The sequence below is a fragment of the Pelodiscus sinensis genome, chromosome 4 (genome assembly GCF_052426305.1).
Source record: "Pelodiscus sinensis isolate ZL-2025 chromosome 4, ASM5242630v1, whole genome shotgun sequence".
Classification (NCBI taxonomy): Eukaryota; Metazoa; Chordata; order Testudines; family Trionychidae; genus Pelodiscus; species Pelodiscus sinensis.
Window position 1 is genome coordinate 111,836,576 of NC_143055.1, and position 24,958 is coordinate 111,861,533.

Sequence of the window (24,958 nt, forward strand, 5' to 3'; positions counted from 1 at the left end):
CTCTGGTTCAGTACTGGTCAGGTCTCAAGGATGTTGGACTAGAGGGGTTCAACCTTTATTTATTTATGCATAAGACTAAAGCAATCAGAGAGGCAAAGGTCAGAATAATAAAAGACACATGGTGTCTTATCTAAGCTTAGCATTTCCTTCTAACCAGGTCCAACTTAACCCTTAACCGCTCACTCTTCTGGAAACTAGGTTTCAATCTTTTTTTGCAGAACTCCTTCCACCTTCAGTTTTTTAAAATAATTTCCAGATTCTTTGTTCAAACTCTCCTGCACGGGTCCTGGTTCTACCATAAGCGAGGGGTGGTCATGCTCTCCGGAAATAGTGACAAAAGAGCAACTTCTCTTGTCACCCATATTGTTTGCCAACTATCAGGGATTGACAACCATTGTCTGCCTTTCTGCAGATGTGTAAAACCACCCAGGACTGAATTAACTCAATTGTGCTGTGTAATACATGGGTGCAATCATATAGAAGATGTACATATCACATTGATAAAACCATTTCAGATATCTTCCCATGTTCTTCATAATTCCTACCAAACATTTGTATAATTCACTGTTAGGGAATGACTTTGTGCTTGTGTCACTCCTTGGTTTCCAGCAGCTTCTGATGTGAAGGCACAAGCGGTGAGCACCTAAATTAGGATGGTGCAGAGGTGCAAGAAACGAACCCATCCTGCTCTGCCAAGGGACTGAAAGTGAAAGTAAATCACAAGGCTCCCTGCCTACCTCAGCCCGAGGCTCTCAAAACAGCCGTCTGCTCCATGTGCCTCTTTGCACTACACGCCTGGGGGGATGGGGGAAGACTTCACATGCTGCTCCTGCCCTCATTGCAAAAATGAACACACAACCCTCTTTTGGGGATACTGTTCACCTAATGTGGATCTCACACCACTCTTCCCCCTGTATTCTCCATACACTTCAGTGGAGTCACTACTGATTAACATAGATGCGAGTAAAATCAGGAATACACCACATATTTGAAGATGATGGTTTTTAGTTACATGGAGCACAGGTTTCTATTCAATATCTTTATGACAGTATATGTATGGAATGATAGTATATATCTTCAATATATCAGACTACATATTCCCCCCATAGCTTCTCATTTTGCTGGACTAATTAATTGTACGTACAACTGCTCCCACTTCTGCATCTAACTTTTTTATTCCACACGAGCCAGTTGTGTTTCTGACTCAGCGCACATTTGCTACTGTACTGCCTCTGAGAGAGCACATTGAAATCTGACTAAAAATCAGGGCCATAACTGTATAATACAGAACACTATGTACTGTAGCACTATGTGCATTTCTGTTTATTGCAGTCGTGATACTAGGATTATGGTTGAGATGTCACTTCTATCCCATGGTTAAGCATATGCATCACTGGGTATGTCTAGACTACATGGCTCCATCGACAGAGCCATGTGAACGAGTTTACCCAACATAGTCAATGAAGCGGGGATTTAAATAATCTCTGCTCCATTAAAATAAAAATGTCCACCACGCTGGTCCGACAATCAGCTGATCCGGTACAGCGCGGCAGTCTAGACATGGATCGATCGACAAGGGAAGCCTTTGTTGACTGCTCCCTTATGCCTCATGAAATGAGGTTTACAGGAGCGGTCGACAAAGGCTTCCCTTGTCGACCAATCCGTGTCTAGACTGCCGTGCTCTGCCAGATCAGGAGCGGTCGACAAAGGCTTCCCTTGTCGACTGATCCACTGCGTGACAGAGCGTGCCCGCCCCGCATGGGAGAGGAAGTCTGGGACGCGCTATACAGCTGGCAGCCTGGGGTGATTCCTCCCTGCCCGGGCTGTTCGGCCACCGCGCATCCAGCCCGACTGAGGAACAGGACGCCCGGAGTCAGCGAGAAGCTGCCGGGGCGTCCGGAACGTTGCCGCGGCAACGTCAAGCATCGCGAACGCGGGGGGAGGGAACTCCGGGGGCAGACGGGGTCACGTCCCTGGCGGGACTTTTAAAATGGCTCCCGCAGTGGGGGGAAGGGGGGAGGAAGAGAGCCTCCTCCTCCACAGGTCCCGGCAACGGGGACGAAAAATAGGTCCGCGGACAAGGAACCAACCCCATCCAACAGACTGAACGCACCTCCGGCCCACGGGCTTGTGGTAAGAAAGCCGTCCAGGGCCTTGGCCGCGAGGTAGCCCCGGGAAGGGCGGGGAAGGTATCGGCCCAGGGCAGAGGCTGGATGGGCTGGCAAGTTGCGGTCTTGAACCCCGTCAGCCGGGCTGGGTCTCTCTGGATCCTAGCCCTCAGGGCCCTGGGCCGGGGCCCTTGAGTGGGGGCGGGCCCGGGCCCCCCTTCCCCTCCCTTCATACCAAGGGTGCAGAAAACGAAGACGGGCCACGCAGAGAGAAATATTTGGATTTAATTAACTACTCGTGGGAGTGACATGTGGGATACGTCACAAGATGGTGGAGAATGTGGGTATTAGGCGATCCCGCCCCTGACACAAGGGGCTGGAGGGGTAAGCCTTAAAAAAAAAGGGGGGGGTTGTTGCGAAATTTGGGAGAGGATTAACCTGGGGTTTTGTTTTACGGTGTTGGCGGAACAGGGGTTGTAACCCCGGTGTCGCGCCCAGACATGGACCCCGCTCAGTTTATGGAGTGGGTAAAGGAGAGTCACAGACAGAGCCAGCAACAACAAACCCTGGTTCCAGGGGAGGTTGTTTTGTTATCCATGAGTAGGCCAAAGTTTATGCAGTGCTGGGAACTGCTGTGGTTCTGGGGGGAAACGTGTTGTTTGCCGCCCCAAATATGGATGAGGTCCATAATGAGAGATGCATCTAAAAGTGGGAAAATTTCTGTGTAAAAAGCATGCTGAGTGTGAATGCAATGAGTGGAGCGTGAATCCCGCTGCCCAAGTCTCTGAGAAGTAAGCTGATTCCAGCCGCACCAGGGCTCTCCCTCAAGGGAGTTCTGAATGCAAAGGGGGGGTCAGCTGAACCTCGAGACCGAGCAGATATGTGAGGGAGTGACGACTCCCCTTATTTCATGAGCTGCTGATAAGGTCTGACTCTCTAGACCCAGAAGACCCCTTCTTTGGAGTGTGTAGATTTAGTTTCCTATAAGCCACTGAACAGACGGGGAGTGGACAGGATGCTCCCCTGAATGACTAAAATGGATGGGGATCAGTCTAAGCATGCCCCCCATACCGCTGAAAGGCACCCCTGCGTGCTACATGTACGTGCATCAAGGTCCAAGGACCTGTAAGCATTTGACAGATTGACAGAGAAAGAAATTAAAGCCCTGAGGGATGAGACTGAAGCTCAGAAAAGCAAAAATCCGCCCTGCAGTGAGAAATGTAACTTACACGCAAGTGCATAGCCTCTTCCAAGCTTAGGGGGGAATTTGGCCCAACATTACCCCCTTTACTCCTCTCTATGCCCAGCCCTATATGGGCCCTTACCACACATCACTGAAGATAGAGAGGAGGCACAGAAGATAATTGAAAGGGATTAGCTCTTCCCTATGGAAAAACAGGCTCTAGTAACAAATCTGCGTCTAGACTGCCGTGCTGGGCCAGATCAGCTGATTGTTGGCACAGCATGGCGGACATTTTTATTTGAATGAAATGGAGATTATTTAAATCCCCGCTTCATTGACTATGTCGGGTAAACTCGTTTACATGGCTTTGTTGATGGAGCCATGTAGTCTAGACGTACCCAGTGATGCATATGCTTAACCATGGGCTAGAAGTGACATCTCAACCATAATCCTGGTATCACGACTGCAATAAACAGAAATGCACATAGTGCTACAGTACATAGTGTTCTGTATTATAGTTATGGCCCTGATTTTTAGTCAGATTTCAATGAGCTCTCTCAGACGCAGTACAGTAGCAAATATGAGCTGAGTCAGAAACACAACTGGCTCGAAGGAGCCATGTAGTCTAGACATACCCACTGATATGAAGCATTTTTAGGAATTGTTTAATATCAAAATAAATAATGTATATATGTGCTTACCTCCATTAATTATCCTTAGGCATCTGTTCCTTTTCTGATGGGTTTCGAGGTGGAGCCTAAAGAGATGCATACAATTTATAAGCATCCTGGAACATGACATAACCAGTTAGGACAATACAGACTGTTGAACAATCTAGTAAGGTCACAAATTCCACAGTTAAGAGTGAAGTACTGTTTTGACAAAAAGTGATATGTTAATTTTTAAAGTTCTGCTTTAAATTCTCCAATATCCTTTCTATATTTCTGGCAGCCACTAAATATTAAATATAGAAAATGCTATAGAAGGTGGGGGAACTGCCTAACTTCTATAAAAATAGGTGTTTGACGGAGAGTGAGCTGAAGTGGGTCTGACTCTTTCTTCTGAGTATACAAGGTTCCCTCCTGCATGTCTGGGGATGTGCAACTGCAAGGATGGAGTGGTTTCTGAGGGAGATTGTGAAGTTAGGCAGTACTGTAAAGACAGTGGGACACTATGAGAACATCATAGCCATAGTCTTTATCATCTTGGGTCTTGCTCATTCCATAGAGTTTAAGTGATGCTGCCTCCCATTCCTGCCAATGAGATAATTCCGAGGAAAGAACATGAGTTTGGGAGCTCTGTCATAGGCTTTTTTTTCTCCTGGGAACTTAGTGAGTGACCATGACTTTGAATAATTTCATTCCTAATAACAGGGAGATACAAGTGATAGAAATGTAGCGTGTTAGTCTGGTGTACAGGACTATTTGTCCTTTTCATATGTGTTATTTTTTTAAATTGTATCCTTTGGTATAGATGATTGTGACAATTTTCTTCCACTATTTGATCTGAGGAAGTGGGTCTGGCCCACGAAAGCTCATCATCTAATAAACCATCTTGTTAGTCTTTAAAGTGCTACATAGTCCTGTATTTTGTTTCAGGGAGAAACAAAGAATTCAAAATCCAATAACAGGCTCCATATTTCATTAACACTTTGAATTGGTGGGTTTGTTCAAAATAAAAGTAAGTATTTTATGATTTAAGTCAATTGCTATTTATCATCTGTCTCAGATTTTTGTACATACTTTCCCTTTCCTCTCAGGATATGAATAGACTACAAGTTTTTGTCAGAAAAAGGAATGCAAAATGTACTCCACAAATTGTATACCTTTTTCCGATTATTTTGTCAGAAGAGTCTTTTCTGACATTTGGCCTGTCTAGACTGGGCCAAATGTTGAAAAAAACCCCTCTTTCAGAAGTTCTATGAGAATGCAACAGAAATGTGATCGTATCCATGCCTAAATGAGTGTCATTTTAATTGTGATTAGAGAATCAGCCTTATAAAAAATGAAGTGTTTTCTATGTCCATATTTGGTGCTTGTGCAACTAGCATGTGCTACACACTGATCTCCTATTTAGCAGTAGTGATTGTTAAAATCTGGTCTATCCTACTTGTATTTCCAAAAAAAAAAAAAAAAAGAGAGTCAAGATAAATTCTATTGTTGCCCTCAAAAGGCATATTTTTCCATTAATAAATCATATATTAATAGGTACATAAAGTAGTACTTTGGGGAACCAAAGATAGGAAGAACTGAATTAATGTTGTAGAAGACTGAGTATAACCTGATATAATTGAAGGTTATAGCAGTTTCTACTGACTTTACTGGGGAGAAGATCAACAGCAATATTAAGAAATTTAAAAACCACATTTTGTGACTATAAAAAGCAAAATTCAGTTCTCCCTCACTTGTTTACAAAGATAATTAAATTCCTGGTATGAATAAGCTAATGGTATAGTAATAGTAAGTGTGCATGCTAGCTCTAATCTTTAAACATGGCTACTGAATAGGACAGCCAAATCTGAGAGTCCAAAAGGGGGATATGGAGATATGGTTAAGGAGCCTATGTTTGAAACCTGGTATCTACATATTTCAAATTCAAATTAATTCAAACTTAAATATGGGAGTTATGAAAATATCTATACGTACCAGTTTGTAATATGTTGTGTCATACATCGTGTCTTTAAAAGGAAGGCTTTCCCTTCTGCTTTCCTTAGAAACTAAAGAAAGAGAAAAAAATGCTACTGTCATTTTTTCCAGCCACAAATAAACACCTGTTAGACAGACAGAACAGAGATGTAACCTTCTAATTTCCCAGCCTTGCACTCATTACTTCTACAATTAACCGAGTGGGAATTTTGTATAAGAACGCAAAGATTAGGCCAGTAGTGGGGAACCTAAGGACCAGGAGCCAGACACGGTCCCCAGCTTGTCTGGTTCTAGCCCCTAGGACTTGGGACTTCCCCTAGCACTGGGCAGCCTGCACTGGTGCTCAAGTGCCCCCACCATGCCCCCCTGAGCCTGGAGCACACAAAATCTACTAGGCTGGGCTCCCCTGGGCTCTGGTGTGCAAGGGGAATGTGGGGAGCATCTTTCTCATTCTCAGTTGGGAGCCATGTCCATAAGGATTTTTTTTTGTTTTCTTCTCATTTGTATGTGGCCCCTGAGTGATTTTTTCCATGAGTCAGCAGCCCCCAAACTAAAAAAAAAAAAAAAAGGTTGCCCACCCCTGGGTCAGGCCATCAGTAATTAAAATTTGTTTCAAAAGGATCTGGGATCCTGGCAAGTTCTGCCCCATTTCTCCTCCTTTTATATCTCTGCCTTGTATTTCCCATTCAAGAAGGGTTGATAAATTTCTGTCTTAAGCCCATTTGGAATGCCAGCCACAGAGATTCACTTCAGAGTGACATAAAACACTGTAATAGGATTCATACAGTGAAGACTTGAAGGGACCATTCTCACTGGCTAGTCTGACCCACATAATGCGCACAATAGAATTTCACTCAGAATGACAAGTTCTCCTGTTGACCTTGAAGGTTCAGGTGGCAGGCATGGTTCATTAAGTGCACCCAGGAGAAAGCAAACCAGAGAGAACTGGAACACAGATGGACATAGAGGAAAACACTAGGAAAGAACCAAACTCAGAGAGCAAGTTTAATTTGAGGTTTATATCAAGTAACTGTTTGTGAACTACCAGTACAACCCAACTCTGGGAAGGGAGGGATTCTGAATATTAACTCAGGGTCTGTGAGCACTATTGTGAAAGTTGATAGGGATTCAGTCATTTCACGGGTACTGTATTCAAAGCTCCTGGTAAGGAGGGGACTTGAAGACTGAAATGCAAAACCTCTAGGGGTATGTCTACACTACCACGCTAGTTTGAACTAGCGTGGTAATGTAGGCAACCGGAGTTACTAATGAAGCCCGGGATTTGAATTTCCCGGGCTTCATTTGCATAAAGCCGGGTGCCGCCATTTTTAAATGTCCGCTAGTGCGGACTCTGTGCTGCGCGGCTACACGCAGCATGGACTAGGTAGTTCAGACTAGGCTTCCTAGTCCGAACTACCTAGTCCGTGCTGCGTGCAGCCGCACGGCACAGAGTCCGCACTAGCGGATATTTAAAAATGGCGTTTGAAAAATGGCGTTTTCACGTTTCACGAGGAGTAACGGTAGTTCGGACTAGGAAGCCTAGTCCGCACTAGCGGACATTTAAAAATGGCGGCGCCCGGCTTTATGCAAATGAAGCCCGGGAAATTCAAATCCCGGGCTTCATTTGCAACTCCGGTTGCCTACATTACCACCCTAGTTCGAACTAGGGTGGTAGTGTAGACATACCCTAGGTTACTACTGTTCCACTCAGCTAACCAAAGTGCATAATTTCAAAGAAACCAGCCATACAACTTGGAATTTCTGCCCAGGAAGCTAGTATCACGTACCGTGAGGATGATGTTCAATGGTGATTTTGTCTGTTGGGAGGAAAAATATTGTTAGAATGCATTATTTGCTTTACTATCTTTCTGGCCTTAAAATACGTGTGTATGTATATAAATTTCCCCTCTCTGGACTGATTAATATATAGATGTGTAAAAATAGATAAAGTATTATCTGTACACTCACACACACACGCTATAGGTATATATGAAGGATAAATTTTTTTAAACCACTTTAATATTTCATACTAATTGTCACAATTAAACAGGACAAGTTCAATTATTTTTAATGGGATTTCACGTTCACTTTAATTGGCAATCAATTAGTATTAATATTTAGAAACAACCCGTAGTTACATGAGTGAGTACCTGTTGAAAGGTACCTATTTTATATTTAATTTTAAAAATGGTCCTTAGTAGTCCAAAGAGTACTCAGTGATTACTGAGTTCTATCAAATTACCACAAGCACATTAATCATCAAGTTATGTAAGTGCATAGTTTTCAAAATGTCATCAGGAAAACAATAGCGTGGGTGATTTCCGGATTAGCAGTGGGGAGCAGAGGAAAAAACAATTTGCAAACATTTTATGATTTGGAGATAGAATGTGCACAATGCAAAATTCTATTTTTAAAAAAAACATTCTATGAACAGAGTTTTTTTGTATAAATATTTGAGAAAAATTTCAGGTCTATACTCAAGATTTGTTTAAGTGTGAAGCAAACTTAGTTTTAAGAGAGGATGAAATTTGTTTGGGACAGAAATGCAAGTAGTTTATAACATGCTGGTAATCCTGTCAAGAACAAAACCAATAATGAAAAAAACTACAGGTCGCATAATAGATCATAAAGACCAACTATGTGAAAGAGCTCTTGCAACAAGCAGCTTCTGAACAATTCACAGGCACAAGAGAATAATTTTGAATAGCGAACAAGTTAGTAAAAATGAATGGGTGTTCACTGCTGAGTGACATATAAGAAAAAATACTAACATTTACCAATAAACTGATATTGATACTTAAAGTGGGCAACCAATTTCCTTACACTTTATTAATAAACACAGTAAGGAAAACAGAGCAGTAGACACCGAGGGTGAAATTCTGGCCTCAACTGAAGTTAATGGCAATAATCCCACTGACTTCAAAAGGGTCAGGATTTCACCCTAAAAGATGATCAAGTCTGTATTACATTAAAGTAATAACTGTGAGTTAAACCAAGATGCAAAGTACATTAGGATCTGATTTAAAGGCCAATCTGGGATTTGGATTGGGACCTCAGGAAAGATATTGCATATATATCCCCAGTTCATGTTTTCATTTTTTTAAAATGCTACTTAGATATGATTTACCATACAAAATTTCTTCTTCCGGTCTGTTTCCGATGATGGTATTTCTGAGCTGGCGTACTTTTTCCTTAAATAGAAGAGAAACACACAAACAACAATAATGATATAAATCATTATTATTAAAATAATGAATGAACACTGGAAAGAGCAGGCTTTTTAGTACTCTGATCATTTAACTTCTCACCACAGGAAAGCCATTGAAAAGTTTAGGAAGAATGTTATGCGGCTCCACAGATGCAGCCTTTACGTTTCAGCATGTATCCCCAAGCCATCAGCCAGTCATCCAGGGCTAGATGATAGTTACATTCCTGTCTACATAGATTTAGACAGTCTGCATCAGCTTTTGTAGCCGTAACAGGAGAGAATCATTTTTCTAGCCAATTGCTAGTAGCAAGAACCCTTAGGACCTGATTCTACAACTCTAAATAGTGTTTTATTACTCATATAATCCCACTGATTGTCTGCAAATACACTGTTTGTTAAATATTTATTTTCTGTTTAAAACAAATGTTTAGTGGGAACAAATTTAAGCCCATGCATAACATGTGAACTACAAACTGCAATAGACATTTTAATGGGGCTACTCACAATAAAATACTATTCAGCATGAATACAAATACAGCGGTGGGATCATGGTCTACGGAATCTGGAAGAGATCTTATTTTTCACTTCATTTCTTTGTCCTCCTAATAAGTGCTGGTGGGGCTACTGCCAGCATAGAGATTGCTTTGCTGCAGTACACAAGTGATTCTATTTTAGTGGTGGGTGTGAGAGAATGTATCTGTCTGGAAGAGTTCTTGAACAAAGACAAATTCGGTATAAAGCTTTCTCTTATCATAACCTAAAGCAAGGTCGGGGTTTGGTTGTATCAGGAAAATGGGATGTGCCTGGAATGTGATTGCTTCTCATCAAACCATATAGAAGAGAGACAACCACCAGGCAGGTGAAAGAGGCTGGCTGGGGAGTCACTCCCTCTCCTCCTATCTGGCACTGCCCACACCATTTAGGCGCCCCTTTGGGAGGGCCGGGTATACTGAAACTCCTCCTGATTTGTAAAGGAACATTGTTGGCTGCTCCCCTTCATGAGAGAGTGAGAGGAAAATACACAGTTTGCTGCATTCCTTACTCTGGCTGGCGAGCAGAGGGGACAGATGAGCTGCGCACTTTGCTCTCGCTCCGTGACGGGGACAGGGAGGCGAAGAACAAGCCACCTTAGTACAAATCTCGGATTGGTGGAAGAAGAGGGCTAAGCCCCTCCCTGCCCTTCTCATCCACCCCCCTACACACACGCACACACACGCATAGAAACTTCTGCACTCCTCACAGCCCCAACCTGACTCTTGCACCTCCCTCCCCTCCCCCCACACCAAGCTCCTTACCCTGAGCCCTCTTAAAGGATCTGAGCAATGCTGGGTAAACGTGCTCGTGTCCTATATATATGAAATGGTAAAACTTCCACTAGGCCACTCTTTTCATTTTGGGAGCTGGTTCTCCTTATGTAATTGAGAAGGGCTCAGTTTATTCAGTGAGAGAAGGCTTATGGTGAAGAATTCAAAGGCAATTCTTTTTCATAGGTGTTACACAGCTTTCACAGATGGTCAAAACCATAAGAACAAGATTAAAAAAAATAAAACAAAACAAGCATCAACAAAATGGCGCAAAAGCTCTGTTCTAAATCTACTGTTAGATACCAAGACACTCCACCTAAATTACATGTTAACAACCCACTTGCTTTCACTGAAATCAGATAAAATTTCAGCCCCCTGAGTATGTCTATACTGGCCAAATTCCCAGTGCAGAAAGACAGACTTGTGCTAGTTCTACTTGAGCTAGGATGGTAGAAAGAGCAGTGTGGATACTACAGTATATTGGGGCTAAGGCTAGCTGTCTGAGTCAATGCCTACTTAACTCTTGGATATGAACTTGTGTGGCTAGCCTATGACACTGCTGCAATGTTCATACTTTTACTTTTAGTGCACTAGCTTGAACAGAACTCAGGCAAGTCTGTCTTCCCAAGCTGGGAATCACATCTGCAGTATATATGAACATTTATTTGGATGCCCTCAGTATGGATTTAGGACCCCAAATTTAGGTCCCTAACTCTTGAACAAGATGTGCTACAAGCAAACATAATCCTTCAGCAGTATACCTTCTGTGTGACTTCTAATCTGCTTTTTTCAGTCTGCCATTGTTTAAATTTCTCAAGTGCTTCATCCACCGTAATTGTTCCCTTCTTCACCTGTTCCTGCAAAAGGATCAGTTCTTCCTGTCCAGATGGGATGCTGTGTCTCAAAGTGGCATAGGCAGAAGTTTCAGTTGGAACTCTGTCTGTAATTACCAAGTGTAAAGAGTTAGAAAGAGGCATAGATGGTTAATTCATTTTTAAAACTATTCTTCCTTGCTATGAAAACACGTTTTGAGCAAGACTACATGAGCAGCAAATCTATAAGCAGATGGCAATTCATCTTTACCCTCTGTGACGTAGTGGGGGTACTTGCTGGGCTGTGGTGACCCCTGCTGTCTGGAGCAAGACCCAGCAGGGAAAACCTCACTATGCAAAGGTAGTTCCAAACTTGTTGAACCAGTGGCCAGACACCCCCCATGGAGAGGAACAAAGGAAGGTGGAATGCTGCCCTGACTGGGGGGCAGGGCTGGAAGAGGGTTAGTTAGTTGCTGGCTGGAAGGCAGAGAAGAAGGAGCTGGGGAGGGGTCTGGGACTCCCCTATCTCAAGGGGGGCATTGAGACCTCTTAGCCCCCAGTTCCTGTAACCAGATTACATCTGTGCTGCGCTGTGCTGGAGTAGCAATAAACCACCCTCAATTCCACTGGCTGGTGCAGTCTGTTTGTGCCATTTCGGGGTGCAGGAGACGGGGAACCCCCAACGCACCGTCACACTGGTGTCAGAAGTAGGATGCACTGCACCCCGTGGATGGAGCTTCCAGCGGCGAGCGATAAGGCGCAGTAGAAGCAAGAGCCCTGGAGCCAGGCATGCTGGAGACAGAGCGAAGCGGTTCCTGGGAATCGTGGGGCGCTGCAGCACTAGACTGGTGAGTTTGCACCGAGGGGCCCAGCGGGCAGATGGCCTACGCCCGACTCTTGAAGGCAGAGCTGGTGGGGCTGTGCAGAGAGAGGGGCTTGCCTGTGCAGAAAGCAACCAAGGCCCAGCTGATTGCCCAGCTGGAAGAGAATGACCAGCCACAGGGCCAGGATCTTGTCCCCAGGGGAAGCAGCCAGACCCCCCCTGAGAGTGTGTCAGGCTCAGAGAGGGGGAGGAGCGCTGGAACCCACCGGAGAGATGAGACAGCTTCCCCCAGGAGGCCTGCAAGCTGTAGCCCATCTAGGGCAGGGGCCAGCCAAGCAGAGCTGCGGCAGCTGGAGATCCAGCTGCGGATCAGGGAATTGGAAGTAGAGGACCGAGAGAAGGAGCGCCAAGATCGAGAGAGGCAGCGACAGCATGAGCTGGCCATGGCAAAGCGGAGAACCGGCGGGGCACCGGCTGCGCCAAGTGCGGATGGGCCCTAGGGTCCCGGGACTACCAGACGCTTGGAGAGGCTCGTGGTGGCCCAATTGAAGGACCTGGGCGACATAGACGGGTTCCTCAGCTCCTTTGAGAGGGCCTGTGGACTGCAACAGGTCCCCCCAGCTGACTGGCTGCAGGAGCTTGTCCCCGCACTGAGCCAGGAGGCGGCTGGAGTGCTCAGTCAGCTGGAGGACCTACAGCCAGGGGATTACAACCGAGTCAAGGAGGCCCTGCTGCACAAGTTCGGGCTGACCCCCGAGATATACAGGAAGAAGTTCCGGGGGGTACAGAAAGGGCCACGGGAGACCTATGTGGATCTGGCCTCCCGCCTGGCGCAATACTGCCGCAAGTGGGTCTCTGGAGTCGGAGCCCAGACCGCAGAGGAGCTGCTCAAGCTGGTCATGATGGAGCAGTTCTATGAAGCGTGCCCACCCAAACTGAGGCTGTGGCTCAAGGACCGGAGACCAGAGAACCCCCAGGAGGCCGGGAGACTGGCGGATGAGTTCACGGAGAGCCGGTCCGGGTGTGAACGGGAGTCCCGGAGAGAAAGGGAACCGCGCAGAGACCGGATCTCGGCTGAGCGACGGAGGGAGTCAACTACGGGGCGAGACCAAGGAACAGATCGTCTGTGCCCCAGAGAACCAGTCAGGGCCTGGACAGAGACAGCCCAAAGCCTAACTTGCCATCGCTGTGGGCAAAAAGGCCACAAGAGGGCTCAGTGCACCAGGTCCCAGGACCGGGGACTTTCCAGGGTTAACTGGCTGGGGCGGGAGGAAGGGCAGGCTGGCCCAGAGGCAAGGGCTGGCTGGCAAACCTCAGCTCAGAGTGGAGGGAAGGATGCTCAGTGCACCTCCCCTGGGAGGTCTGACCCTTGGGAGGCGGATTTCTCCGTGTACCGGGTGGGGGCAGGACATCCCCTGCGGAGCGAGTGCCTCATACCCCTGGAGGTGGATGGTAGGAAGGTGACGGGCTTCTGGGACACGGGGGCGGAGGTGACTCTGGCCCGATCCGATATAGTGGCCCCAGAGCGGATACTACCCCACACCCAGCTGACCCTGAAGGGCATAGATGAGTCCCCGTTTAAGGTGCCTGTAGCCCGGGTGCATCTGAAATGGGGGGCGAAGGAAGGCCTCAAGGAAGTGGGGGTCCACCCGCACTTGCCCACCGAGGTGCTGATGGGGAATGACCTAGAGGAGTGGCCCCATGAATCCCAGCGGGCTCTAGTCACTACCCGGAGCCAGAGCCAGCGGGGGGCTGACAACCTGGGTCCAGGGAAGGACTCCGGGCAGTGTCCTCAGGGTCCCATCCCAGTGGACACGGGGTCCAGCCAGGCTGGGACTCCGGACCTAGGCAAAGGTGGGGAACAGGTCCCGATCCCTGCCTCAGCAGCTGAATTCCAGGCTGAGGTGCAGGCAGACCCCTCCTTGCAGAGGCTGAGGGACCAGGCTGGCCTCCGTGCAGCTCAGCCCCAGGGGAGAGGTGGCCAGGAGAGATTCCTGCGGGAGCGTGGACTCCTGTTCCGTGAATGGCTTCCCCCCAGAAAGGCGAGGGCATGGGGGGTCCAGCGGCAGCTGGTCATCCCCCAAAAGTATCGCCTCAAGCTGCTGTATTTGGCCCACGATGTCCCCGTTGGGGGCCACCGGGGGATCTGGAGCACCCGGCTGAGGCTGCTCCAGCACTTCTATTGGCCGGGAATCTTTACAGCCGTGCAGCGGTACTGCCGGTCCTGTGACTCCTGCCAGAGGGGCGGGAAGGCCCAAGACAGTAGGAAAGCAGCTTGGGGGTCTCTACCCCAGATAGAGGACCCTCTGGGCTCGCTGAGAGAGCTATGGGAGGGGAAGACCTCCCTGGATGGAGCATCGGGGGTGGAAGCCGCCCTGGCTGTCCAGAGAAGGCTCACTGGGCTCATGGCCCCGGCCCGAGAGACCCTGGCCAGGGATCAAGGCCAGTGGAAGGGTGGGTGTGACCCCCGAGGACAGGCCTGTGCCAGTCGCTCTGGAGTGGGGTGGCGAGTGGACAGAGGGAAGCCAACTCATGTGGGTCCTCGCCACGGCCGGCCCGAGTCAAGGGGAGCACCCATGTCCCCAGGGCGGGTTCCCACGCAGAGGACCCGAACTTCCCTAGGTCACGAGCGGAGTGACCCTGCTCAGTTCGCTCTCGGAGGGGGGAGAACTGTGACGTAGTGGGGGTACTTGCTGGGCTGTGGTGACCCCTGCTGTCTGGAGCAAGACCCAGCAGGGAAAACCTCACTATGCAAAGGTAATGCCAAACTTGTTGAACCAGTGGCCAGACACCCCCCATGGAGAGGAACAAAGGAAGGTGGAATGCTGCCCTGACTGGGGGGCAGGGCTGGAAGAGGGTTAGTTAGTTGCTGGCTGGAAGGCAGAGAAGAAGGAGCTGGGGAGGGGTCTGGGACTCCCCTATCTCAAGGGGGGCATTGAGACCTCTTAGCCCCCAGTTCCTGTAACCAGATTACATCTGTGCTGCGCTGTGCTGGAGGAGCAATAAACCACCCTCAATTCCACTGGCTGGTGCAGTCTGTTTGTGCCATTTCGGGGTGCAGGAGATGGGGAACCCCCAACACGCCGTCACACCCCCTTAACCATGTTTCCAGCCAAGCTACATAGAGGAAAAAAGTGCAATAAGCTATTGCCTAGAGTTCTTTTGTAGTAATGGGTCCTGGTCAACAAAACTTATTGGCATTTGTCTGATTGATTCAACTCTTCATTAAATTCAGTTGAAGTAGCAGCTCTTCTTCTGAGATAGTGCTAGACCATTAATGAAATTCCACAGAATTCCAAGGAAATCCTGACATAACATAAGAGTTGCCATATTGGGTCAGACAATGGTCCATTTTACCCAGTATCCTGTCAGTAATAGTGATCCGCACAAAAGCTTCAGTGGGAGTGCACAGAACAAGGCAATTATAGAACGACCCTCCCCCTTCCTCTATTACCTTTCTGGCAGTCAAAGATTGAGGGCTGCTCTGAGCATGCAGTTGTATCCCTGACCTTTGTGGCTAAGAGACAGTTATATCACTTCATAAGCTGACATCATAACAATGCCAATTTATTTGCTTTCTCAACCATGACATTACTGGGGGGGATAGGAGTGGAATATCCCAAACTCCCATTAATATCCATTTTCCTCTCTCCCCAAATTCATGTATCATATTTCACAAGAGCTGGTGCTGTGAATAGGTTACAAGCTGGTTTGAATTTTCATGTAGTTCATTCAACATAATGATCAGAAAATATGCAGGGTCAAAAAGGAATCTTATAATTTCTGTGTCACCTCACAGGACTTGATTCTGACTAATCCCTATGCAGGTGTGCACTTGTAGAGAAGTAATATCGAGGTCTAAGCTGCCAACCTCCCAGTTTAGTCCAAATGTTCTTAGTATTCTCAGCCTCTGGAATGTTTGCTTGGGGGCAAAAGCAGCTGTGAGAGTAAGTTAAGAGGCCTGAGGCTGCTCTGATTTTTGAGTGTTACTGAAACAGCTCTCTACCAGCACCAGGAGGAGGAGGTGGGAGGGAAAGGTGGCATAATGCCACTGCTGCTTCCCTCTCCTTAGATCCTACACAGAAGGAAGCGAGGCAGAATCTGGGAATTGGAGTGATAATATTTGTCTTTACCTATGTGCAAACTTTTAATTAATTATATCTAATTCCATACTATGCCATGCATGACTTCCCTTTCTTCTACCAGCTGTGCAACAGGAAGTATACTGATGAAAAGGGGAAAAAAAGGCATTACAGAGCTCCATTCTGTGCTTTTTCAAGAATATTAAGTACAAGTTGAACCTGTCTAGTCCTGAACTCTGATCTGGAAACAGCCATCATCTGAAATGATTTTAGTTAGCTGGATGTCCACTTATAGGTGTAGCCAGGATTCCTGCAGTCCCATAAAGTTTGCTTATAGCCACCAGTCCTAGCTCTAGGTGTTTTTTTTTTTATTATTATTATTTAGCTCTAATTTACCCATAAATGTCCTCTAATAGCCCAATAAGGAGGGGAAGTGTTAGTAATGCTGCTAGAAAATATCGACCTAATATAGTCTGGCATAGTCTCTGGTTCGAAACCAGTCAGGTCCCGAGGGTGCCAGACTATAGAGGTTCAACCTCTAACAGCATGCATTGGCTATGAATCTCCACCACTTTGCATCTTGGATAATCATTTACATTTGCACCAAAGACTATACCAGATGCCAGATGGGGAAAAAAATTAAACCTAAAACTTTTTAGGAGAATAACATTTGTAGTGATATACTAGCAATACTCTATTACTAAAGGTTATAGTTACTTAATCATTATCCAGAAACTTCCTATATTTCTACATTTTTTAAAATGAATTTAGTGATTGTGAAAAATGACACTTACTTCACAGGCAAGTCGTATTTTCAGTGTATTAAACTAAACAGACAGCGAGGCAAGTTAGAACTGGTGCACAGGAAACATATAAGCCACCCAGTTCCTTCTTTTTTTAGTTTTAATCATTATAGTGGAAGTTGGTAGAAAAGTACAGTCATTTTTGCTCTTTCATATTAAAAAAAAACTTTTATAGAGCTCCTCTCTGATTGACTTTGTTTAATAATAACTTTTTATTTATTTGATTTTTAAAAGCTGAAATAGTATTGGGGCTTAAGTCATCAAGGTAGAAAACAAGATATTCAATCATCCACACAAAAATCAAACCAGAACAAACTCGAATAATCCTATTAAGGAGCATCAAGATAGCTAAAATAGCAAAATGAGGTTTCACACCTTGCTTCCGGACAGCAGAGTACATCTTCTCATTATCACTGTGAATTCTGGTAGCCTTTTGCTGAAACACTGCAACAAAAATTCAAGGTGTTAGGAAGTTGATTACAACTCTAAAGGAGACAGCCCAATGCCTGTCATTAGAACTTCAAGGTCCTGAACAATAAATTTTGGATTATTGAAAGCAAGCTCAAAGAGAAAAATCTCTCACTCTCAATTTATACTAGAGGCATTTCTGGAATTTGTTCATGTGACAGAAGACTGTACAAAAAGGGGTACTATGGAAAAGAAATTGGAGACCAAAAAGATGTAGTTGGAAGATTCAGTGACAAAACAGAACCAACACCAACTAGTTGAAGTGCAAAGAATGAACTCTTTTGCAAGCATAAGAAGATACAGGAACAAATTCAGATATTTATGAAAGAGAAGACTAAAAAGGTGTTACAATATGCAGAGACTCACTGCACGTGAAGAGCAAAATACACAGCGGGGTGGGGACTTCTTTTGGAGAATATCTGGATGTGCTTTGCCAGTAACAGAGAAAAGACAGTACAAGGAAGAAACACGTATTCTTCCTTTCCATTCAGGGCATATCTACACAGCAGGGCAAAAGTCAAATTATGATACATAACTTCAGATGTCAATTGTGTAGCTGAAGTCAAAATAGCTTAATTTGGCTTTTGGCACTGACTACACAGCAGGAAGTAGAAGGAAAAATACTCTGTGACTTTCCTTACTCCTCATGAAATGAGGGTTACAGGAGTTGGAGTAAGAAGTCCTTCATCTCGAAATTATTTTGAAATAACGGCTTGCTGTGTAAACACACACTATGTTATTTTGAAATCATGTCAATTATTCTGAAATAACACTGCTGGATAGCTGTACCCTTAGAGAAACCAGAAAAAGAGAACAAGCTACTTCTTGACACTGGAAAAAGTTGCACAAAATCATAAATAGAACCGGAAGCCTGTTTATAATGAAATGATTCCAAATCAGAGCAGCCTAAAGCTTTTGAAAAGCAGGCCTCCTGAATACAAATGGGCATGGAATCTTTTAATTGTGACCTGAGTAAGGAGCAAATAACCAATGAAGAATGTCCACAGATGTAACAGTGCTTGTTATAACCAAACAAAAACAAAAAAAACTCAACAAATCTACCTATCTGTTCCTTTTCTAGAAGGAAGATAGTCTTTTTAAAAGCACTGAAAAGGGAAATAATTATTTGTCTTCTTTTAAGGTTGCTGTAATGTTGCAACCCAAGAACCTTAGCATGAACATTATTTAATCTGCCACAACTACTATTAAGAGTGTGCAAGCTGTTAGCTACTGCAGCTTTCCTAATAAGAATTTTAAAACTGAACCTCTGTGTGTATTTGGATTTCAGTTGCATTAGATAACACAGCCACTGACTACAAAAATACTCAGATCTTTCCTATGATACTCTAGGGAGAAGAAAAACTTTTGTGCATGTTTATATTCAATCATTTTTTGTAGTTATGTCAACCAATTTGTCATTTTATTAGTAATTTGCAAAGTTGCTCTGTTGCATAGAGACACATGGTTTTACCAGACACAGAGTGCCAATATACAGTATTATGGTGAATGATATTTTAGAAAATATTATTAACAACAACAATCACAATCACAATAGTGACATATAATTTGTATTACAGTGTTTACAACTAATTACTAAATATCCTCGGCCTGCTTTTGAGCTCAGTTACACTGATACTGAGTTCCTTTGATGCAAATGGAATTATTCCACAGAAGTCAAATGGTGTTAATATTGTAAAATCAGAATTTGGACCAAAAAATGAAAAGTATAGAGCAGCATTTAAAACTAGTCTGAAACCAAGGAACCCCTGAATTTTAAATTCCATCTCTGGCACACATTCCTCTTACTGCAGTCTCAGAGGGGTAGCTGTGTTAGTCTGTAACTTAAAAAACCTTAAACAACAATGGTCCCGTAGCACCTTAGGCTATGTCTAGACTACAGGGTTTTTTGAAAAAAGTGGCCTTTTTTTGGAAAAAAAACCCGTCACCTGTGTCTAGACTGCTGCCGCGTTCTTTTGAAATTAAAGCGAAAGAAAGTGACAATTTTTTCGACAGCAGTAAACCTCATTTTACGGGGAAAAAAGCCTTTTTTCAAAAGAGTTTCTTTTGAAAAAAGGCATTCTTGACCACAAACAGGACTTTTTTGAAAGAGAGTATCCAGATTGCCTGGGTGCTCTCTTTCAAAAAAGCAGAACTCTTTTTCAAAAAAGTTGTAGCTGTCTAGACAATCTCTTCCGAAGGCAGCTTCTTTCAAAAGAAGCATGTAGTCTAGACGTACCCTTAGAGACTAACAAAAATATGAATAGTATATCATGAGCTTTCATCAGCAAACCCACTTCTTGAGATGACAAATATGGAGCAAGGGGCCCAGATTTTGAAATATGAAGCAAAAAAATAGGGGAGAGAGGAAGGAGAGAGAAAGAAAAAAATCCTGTCAATTAAGATGTCAGTTAACTGTCAGTTAAAGCCTCATTTAACACTGACATTTTAATTAACAGGTTTTTTTCCCCTCTCTCTCTCGCCTCATTTCCCCTATTTTTCTGCTTTATATTTAAAAATCTGGGCCCCTTGCTCCATTGGTTTCATTCAAAGAAGTGTGTTGTACCCACAAAAACTCATGATACTATTTATATTTTTGTTAGCTCGGTGGGTATGTCTACACGACAGCGCTAATTCGAACTAACTTAGTTCAAATTAGTTAATTTGAACTAAGCTAATTCGAACTAACGGATCCAGACTAAAAAACTAGTTCGAATTATCGTTTTGCTAATTCGAACTAGCATGTCCACATTAAGTGGACCTGAACTGGGGTTAAGGATGGCCAGAAGCAGTGCTGGCAGGGCATCAGAGGAGGACTTAGAGCGTGGAGATGCTGTCTCAGGCTAGCCGAGGGCTGTGATTAAAGGGTCCCGACCCCCACCCCGGACAGATAGTTCTCAGGGGTGCCCCGCTTGCAAAGCAGTCCTGGCTTGGATTGCCCTGAATGCCCACACTCGGCACATCACAGCACTCGGCCATCATCCCGGCTGCACTTGCCGCAGGCTGCCATCTGGGGAGAGGGAGCAATTGGGGGGCTGCAGGAGAGCTTCCACCCCCAGAAGCCCGCAGAGCCAGCCCAGTCCTCCCCATCGGGGGCTCGTGCCCCATTCCTCCCTCACCTCCTTCCACTTACCCTTCCCTAGCCCCTCTTCTTGATGTACAAAATAAAGATAACGTGTCTTCCAAAATGGAATCTGTCTTTATTGAACAAAACTGGGGGAGACTGGGAAAAGGAGGTGGGAGAGGGGAAGAGAGAGGCTGGGAGAGGGGAGGGCAACTAAAATGATCAGGGGTTGGGAACAGGTCCCATATGAAGAGAGGCTAAAGAGACTGGGACTTTTCAGCTTAGAAAAGAGGAGACGGAGGGGGGACAGGATAGAGGTCTCTAAAAGCAGGAGTTGGGTGGAGACGGTGCATACAGAAAAGTTCTTCATTAGTTCCCATAAAGAAGGACTAGAGGACACCAAAGGAAAGGAATGGGTAGCAGGCTTCAAACTAGTAACAGAAAGTTCTTCTTCACAAAGCAAAGATTCAACCTGCCCAAGGTTTGTGGAAGGCTGGAGAGGGATGGCACGAGACAAATGGCTTGGTCATTGTCTTCGGTCCATCCCCTCCAGGGTCCCTAGGGTTGGCCGCTGTCAGCAGACAGGCTACTGGGCTAGATGGACCTTTGGTCTGACCCAGGACGGCCATTGTAAGCTCAGGGCTCAGGGTCGGGGGTCTCAGTGGACCCCCTTGAGTCTCTTGCCACACCTGCTCCTGGGTGGCCAGGCTGGCAGCTATCCTGCCCAAGCCGGCCACTTTCCTGTGCCTAGTGCGGAGATCGTGGACAAGGTCCACGATGTCCGCACTAGACCAGGCGGGTGCCTGCCTCTTGCGGTCCTGAGCAAACTCCCGGGAGCTGCCAGCCTGGTCCCGGGAAGAGGGGGAGGGCTGGGGGGCATCGGGTAGGTGGCTCGATCCGTGCCAGGTGCAGGGTCTGCTGGCTGGGTGCTGGCAGGCTTGCACCTGGCACGGGCACCGTAGCCAGCCCGTGCCCCTTTAAGGGGACCGGGGCCGGGAGGGGGGCAGTAGAGTTTCCCTGGTGTTGGCCAGAGTTGCCACCAGGGAAACCTGGGGAGGGCTAGCCTCCCACTAGTTCGAATTAAGGGGCTACACACCCCTTAATTCGAACTAGCTTGTTCAAACTAGGCTTAATCCTCGTGGAATGAGGATTACCTAGTTCGAACTAAGTGCTCCGTTAGTTCGAATTAAAGTCAAACTAACGGCGCGCTAGTGTAGCGCCTATGAAAGTTAGTTCGAACTAACATGCGTTAGTGTAGACATACCCCCTGACAGTTAGGAAGTTTTTTCCAATGTGCAATCTAAATCTCTCTTGCTGAAGTTTAAGCTCATTACTTCTTGTCCTAGCCTCAGAGGACAAAGAGAACAATTTTTCTCCCTCTTCTTTATGACATCCTTTTAGATACCTGAAAACTGCTATCATGTCCCCTCTCAGTCTTTTGCTTTCCTAACTAAACAAGCCCAATTCTTTCAGTCTTCCTTCATAGGTCATGATCTCTAGACCTTTAATCATTCTTGTTCTTCTTTGCACCTTCTGCAATTTCTCTATATCTTTCTTAAATGTGGTGCCCAGAACTGGACACAATATACCAATTGAGGCCTAATCAGTGCAAAGTAGAGCGGGAGAATGACTTCTCGTGTCTTGCTCACAACACTCCTGTTAATTCTTCCCAGAATCATGTTTGCCTTTTTTGGCTCATATTTAGTGACCCCTATGATCCCTAGATCCCTTTCTGCAGTATTCCTTCCTAGACAGTCGCTTCCTATTCTGTATGTGTGAAACTGACTGTCCCTTCCTAAGTGCAGTACTTTGCATTTGTCCTTATTAAACTTCATCCTATTTACCTCAGACCATTTCTCCAATTTGTCCAGATCATTTTGAATTATGACCCTATCCTCCAAAACAGTGGCAACCCCTCACAGCTTGGTATCATCTACAAACTTAATAAGCGTAATCTCTATGCCAATAGCTAAATAATGGATGAAGATATTGAATAGAACCAGTCCCAAAACAGACCCCTGTGAAACTCCACTTGTTATGCCCTTCCAGCAGGACTGTGAACCGTTAACTACTCTCTGAGAATGGTTATCCAGGCAGTTATGCACCAATCTTACAGTAGCCCCATCTACGTTGTATTTACCTAGTTTATTGATAAGACGATCATGCGAGACTGTATCAAATGCCTTATTAAAGTTTAGGTATACCACATCCACCACTTCTCCCTTATACACAAGACTCATTATTGTATCAAAGAAAGCTATCAGATTGGTTTGACATGATTTGTTCTTTACAAATCCATGCTGGCTGTTATCTATCATCTGATTATCTTCCAGGTGTCTACAGATGAATTCCTTAATTACTTGCTCCATTATCTTCCCTGGCACAGAAGTTAAACTGACTGGTCTGTAGTTTCCTGGGTTATTCTTATTTCCTTTTTCATAGATGGGCACTCTAAATTTGCCCTTTTCCAGTCTTCTAGAATCTCTCCTGTCTTCCATGATTTTTCAGAGGTGATAGCTAAAGGCTCAGATACCTTCTCTATCAGCTCTTTGAGTATTCTAGGATGCATTTCATCAGGCCTTGGTAACTTGCAGACATCTAACTTTTCTAAATAATTTTTGAGTTCCTTTTTTATTTTCATCTTCTAAACCTACCCCATTCCTACTAGTATTAACTATGCCACGCATTCCTTCATCATCAGACTTCTTGGTGTCGACTGAAACAGACGTCATTAAGCACCTCTGCCATTTCCAAGTTTTCTGTTGTTGTTTCTCCCTCCTCACTGAGCAATGGGCCTACCTGTCCTTGGTCTTCCTCTTGCTTCTAATATATTTATAGAAGGTCTTCTTGTTTCCCTTTATGTCTGTAGCTAGTCTGAGCTCGTTTTGTGCCTTTGCCTTTCTAATCTTGCCCCTGCATATCTGTATTGCTTATCTCCATCCTTTATAATTTGTCCTAGTTTCCACTTTTTATATGACTCCCTTTTGAGTTTTAGATCATGCAAGATCTCCTGGTTAAGCCAAGGTGGTCTTTTGCCAGACTTTCTATCTTTCCTACGGAATGGAATAGCTTGCTTTCGGGCCCTTAATAATGTCCCTTTGAAAAATTACCATCTCCCTTCAGTTATTTTTCCCCTAGTCTTGCTTCCCATAGGACTCTCTGAGCTTACCAAAATCTGCCTTCCTGAAATCCATTGTCTCTATTTAGCTGTTTTTTATATTTTATTTAAAACAGAAAATGTCAATACTTTTAACATCTTTATGGGGATTTCTGTTGGAAGGTTCTGGAATAAGACCCACACTTGAGGGACAATGGTCATTTCTACCACTAAAATATGTTAAAAATATTTTCAGTAGAGGCTCATAATGTCATGTAATTTTTCCAGATGAGAGGTAATATTAGCTATTCATATAAATATATTTGACAGTGTATTTTAACATATTGTTGTAAAGATTTTGGGGTATTCTAGTTGAAATGTCTTTGCTATATATCATCTTGATTTCTCTTTCTTCTGTTACTTTTTTCAGGTGTCATGGATAGGCACGAGAACTCTGGATGCGGGGGTTCCTGGCTGCTGCCCAGTGTGCTGGGGGTTCTGCTTCTGAACCAGTGTGTTAGGATTCAGGCTGCCAATCCTGCACCTAGGTTCCTGTCTACCGTCCTATTGGCCACGGGGCTCTGCTGCTAGCCTCATTGGCCAGGGGTGTTTGCTACTGGCTTCAGGAAAGTGGGGGTTGGACAGCAGAAAGGAGGCTGGATTTCAGCACTCCCGCTCTCAAAAATGTTCCCACACTGCTGTGACATGCACCAAAAATGAATAAAAATAGCTTTTCCTAGCATTAACCTTTAATATGTTTGTTTTCTGAACTTTATTGGATAATATTTTAATCTGTTTAAGTTAACATGCTTTTGAGAATGTTTGATCATTACATTCATTAGTTACATTCTGACTGACTCACTAATAATGGAATTATTGCAATTTCTTGCTGCTGCCAAGTTTGCCCTCTGAGGAACAAAATGTCAATTTCTACATTGTGAATTAGACTGAAGATAAAGCGTGGGAAGGCACCAGACAAGAGGAAGCTATCTTTGACCAAATAAAAGGGACAAATTATACCCTTACATCAAACACACCATTTCCAGAAAACAGAACCTGTGCATGTGCATTTTTGGAATAAAATTTATCCCAAAGTTCTACACACAAGTGCTGAGAATGCACTAAAAATTGAACCAGCACACAGGCTTTTTCAATGCCCGGTGTGACACATATACACAGATCAAACAATTTATTCTACCACTCATATGTTCTAAGTACTCTATGGAGAATGGCTTGCTTGTGTATCACAAGCAGATTATTCTGTTCTCATCTTGATGGCCAAGATATCACAATCTATTCCCATCCAAAGAAAGGTGTCTATTTTCTGAGCCTCCTTGCCTTGGGTAAATCAGGTAAGAAGCTGT

General features: G+C 44.9%; 1 protein-coding gene and 1 long non-coding RNA gene across 4 annotated transcripts in view; one reads left to right on the plus strand and one right to left on the minus strand.

Moving 5' to 3' along the window:
* BANK1 (B cell scaffold protein with ankyrin repeats 1) overlaps positions 1-24,958 on the minus strand; it is a 416,748-nt gene that overhangs the window by 84,601 nt on the left and 307,189 nt on the right. For all 3 annotated transcript variants that reach the window (XM_075929668.2, XM_089778053.1, XM_075929667.2), the window contains exons 12-17: positions 17,344-17,412; positions 11,210-11,388; positions 9,064-9,127; positions 7,724-7,753; positions 5,937-6,007; positions 3,993-4,048 (exon numbers count right to left, since the gene is read on the minus strand). In XM_075929668.2, coding sequence (XP_075785783.1) covers positions 3,998-4,048; positions 5,937-6,007; positions 7,724-7,753; positions 9,064-9,127; positions 11,210-11,388; positions 17,344-17,412 — 464 coding nt within the window. In that variant the 3' untranslated portion in view covers positions 3,993-3,997. The remainder of the gene's footprint in view (positions 1-3,992; positions 4,049-5,936; positions 6,008-7,723; positions 7,754-9,063; positions 9,128-11,209; positions 11,389-17,343; positions 17,413-24,958) is intronic.
* On the plus strand, positions 1,998-24,159 carry LOC142829550 (uncharacterized). The gene is made up of 3 exons (XR_012904056.2): positions 1,998-2,133; positions 4,890-4,971; positions 24,025-24,159. It is a non-coding gene; the product is annotated as an uncharacterized LOC142829550 (long non-coding RNA).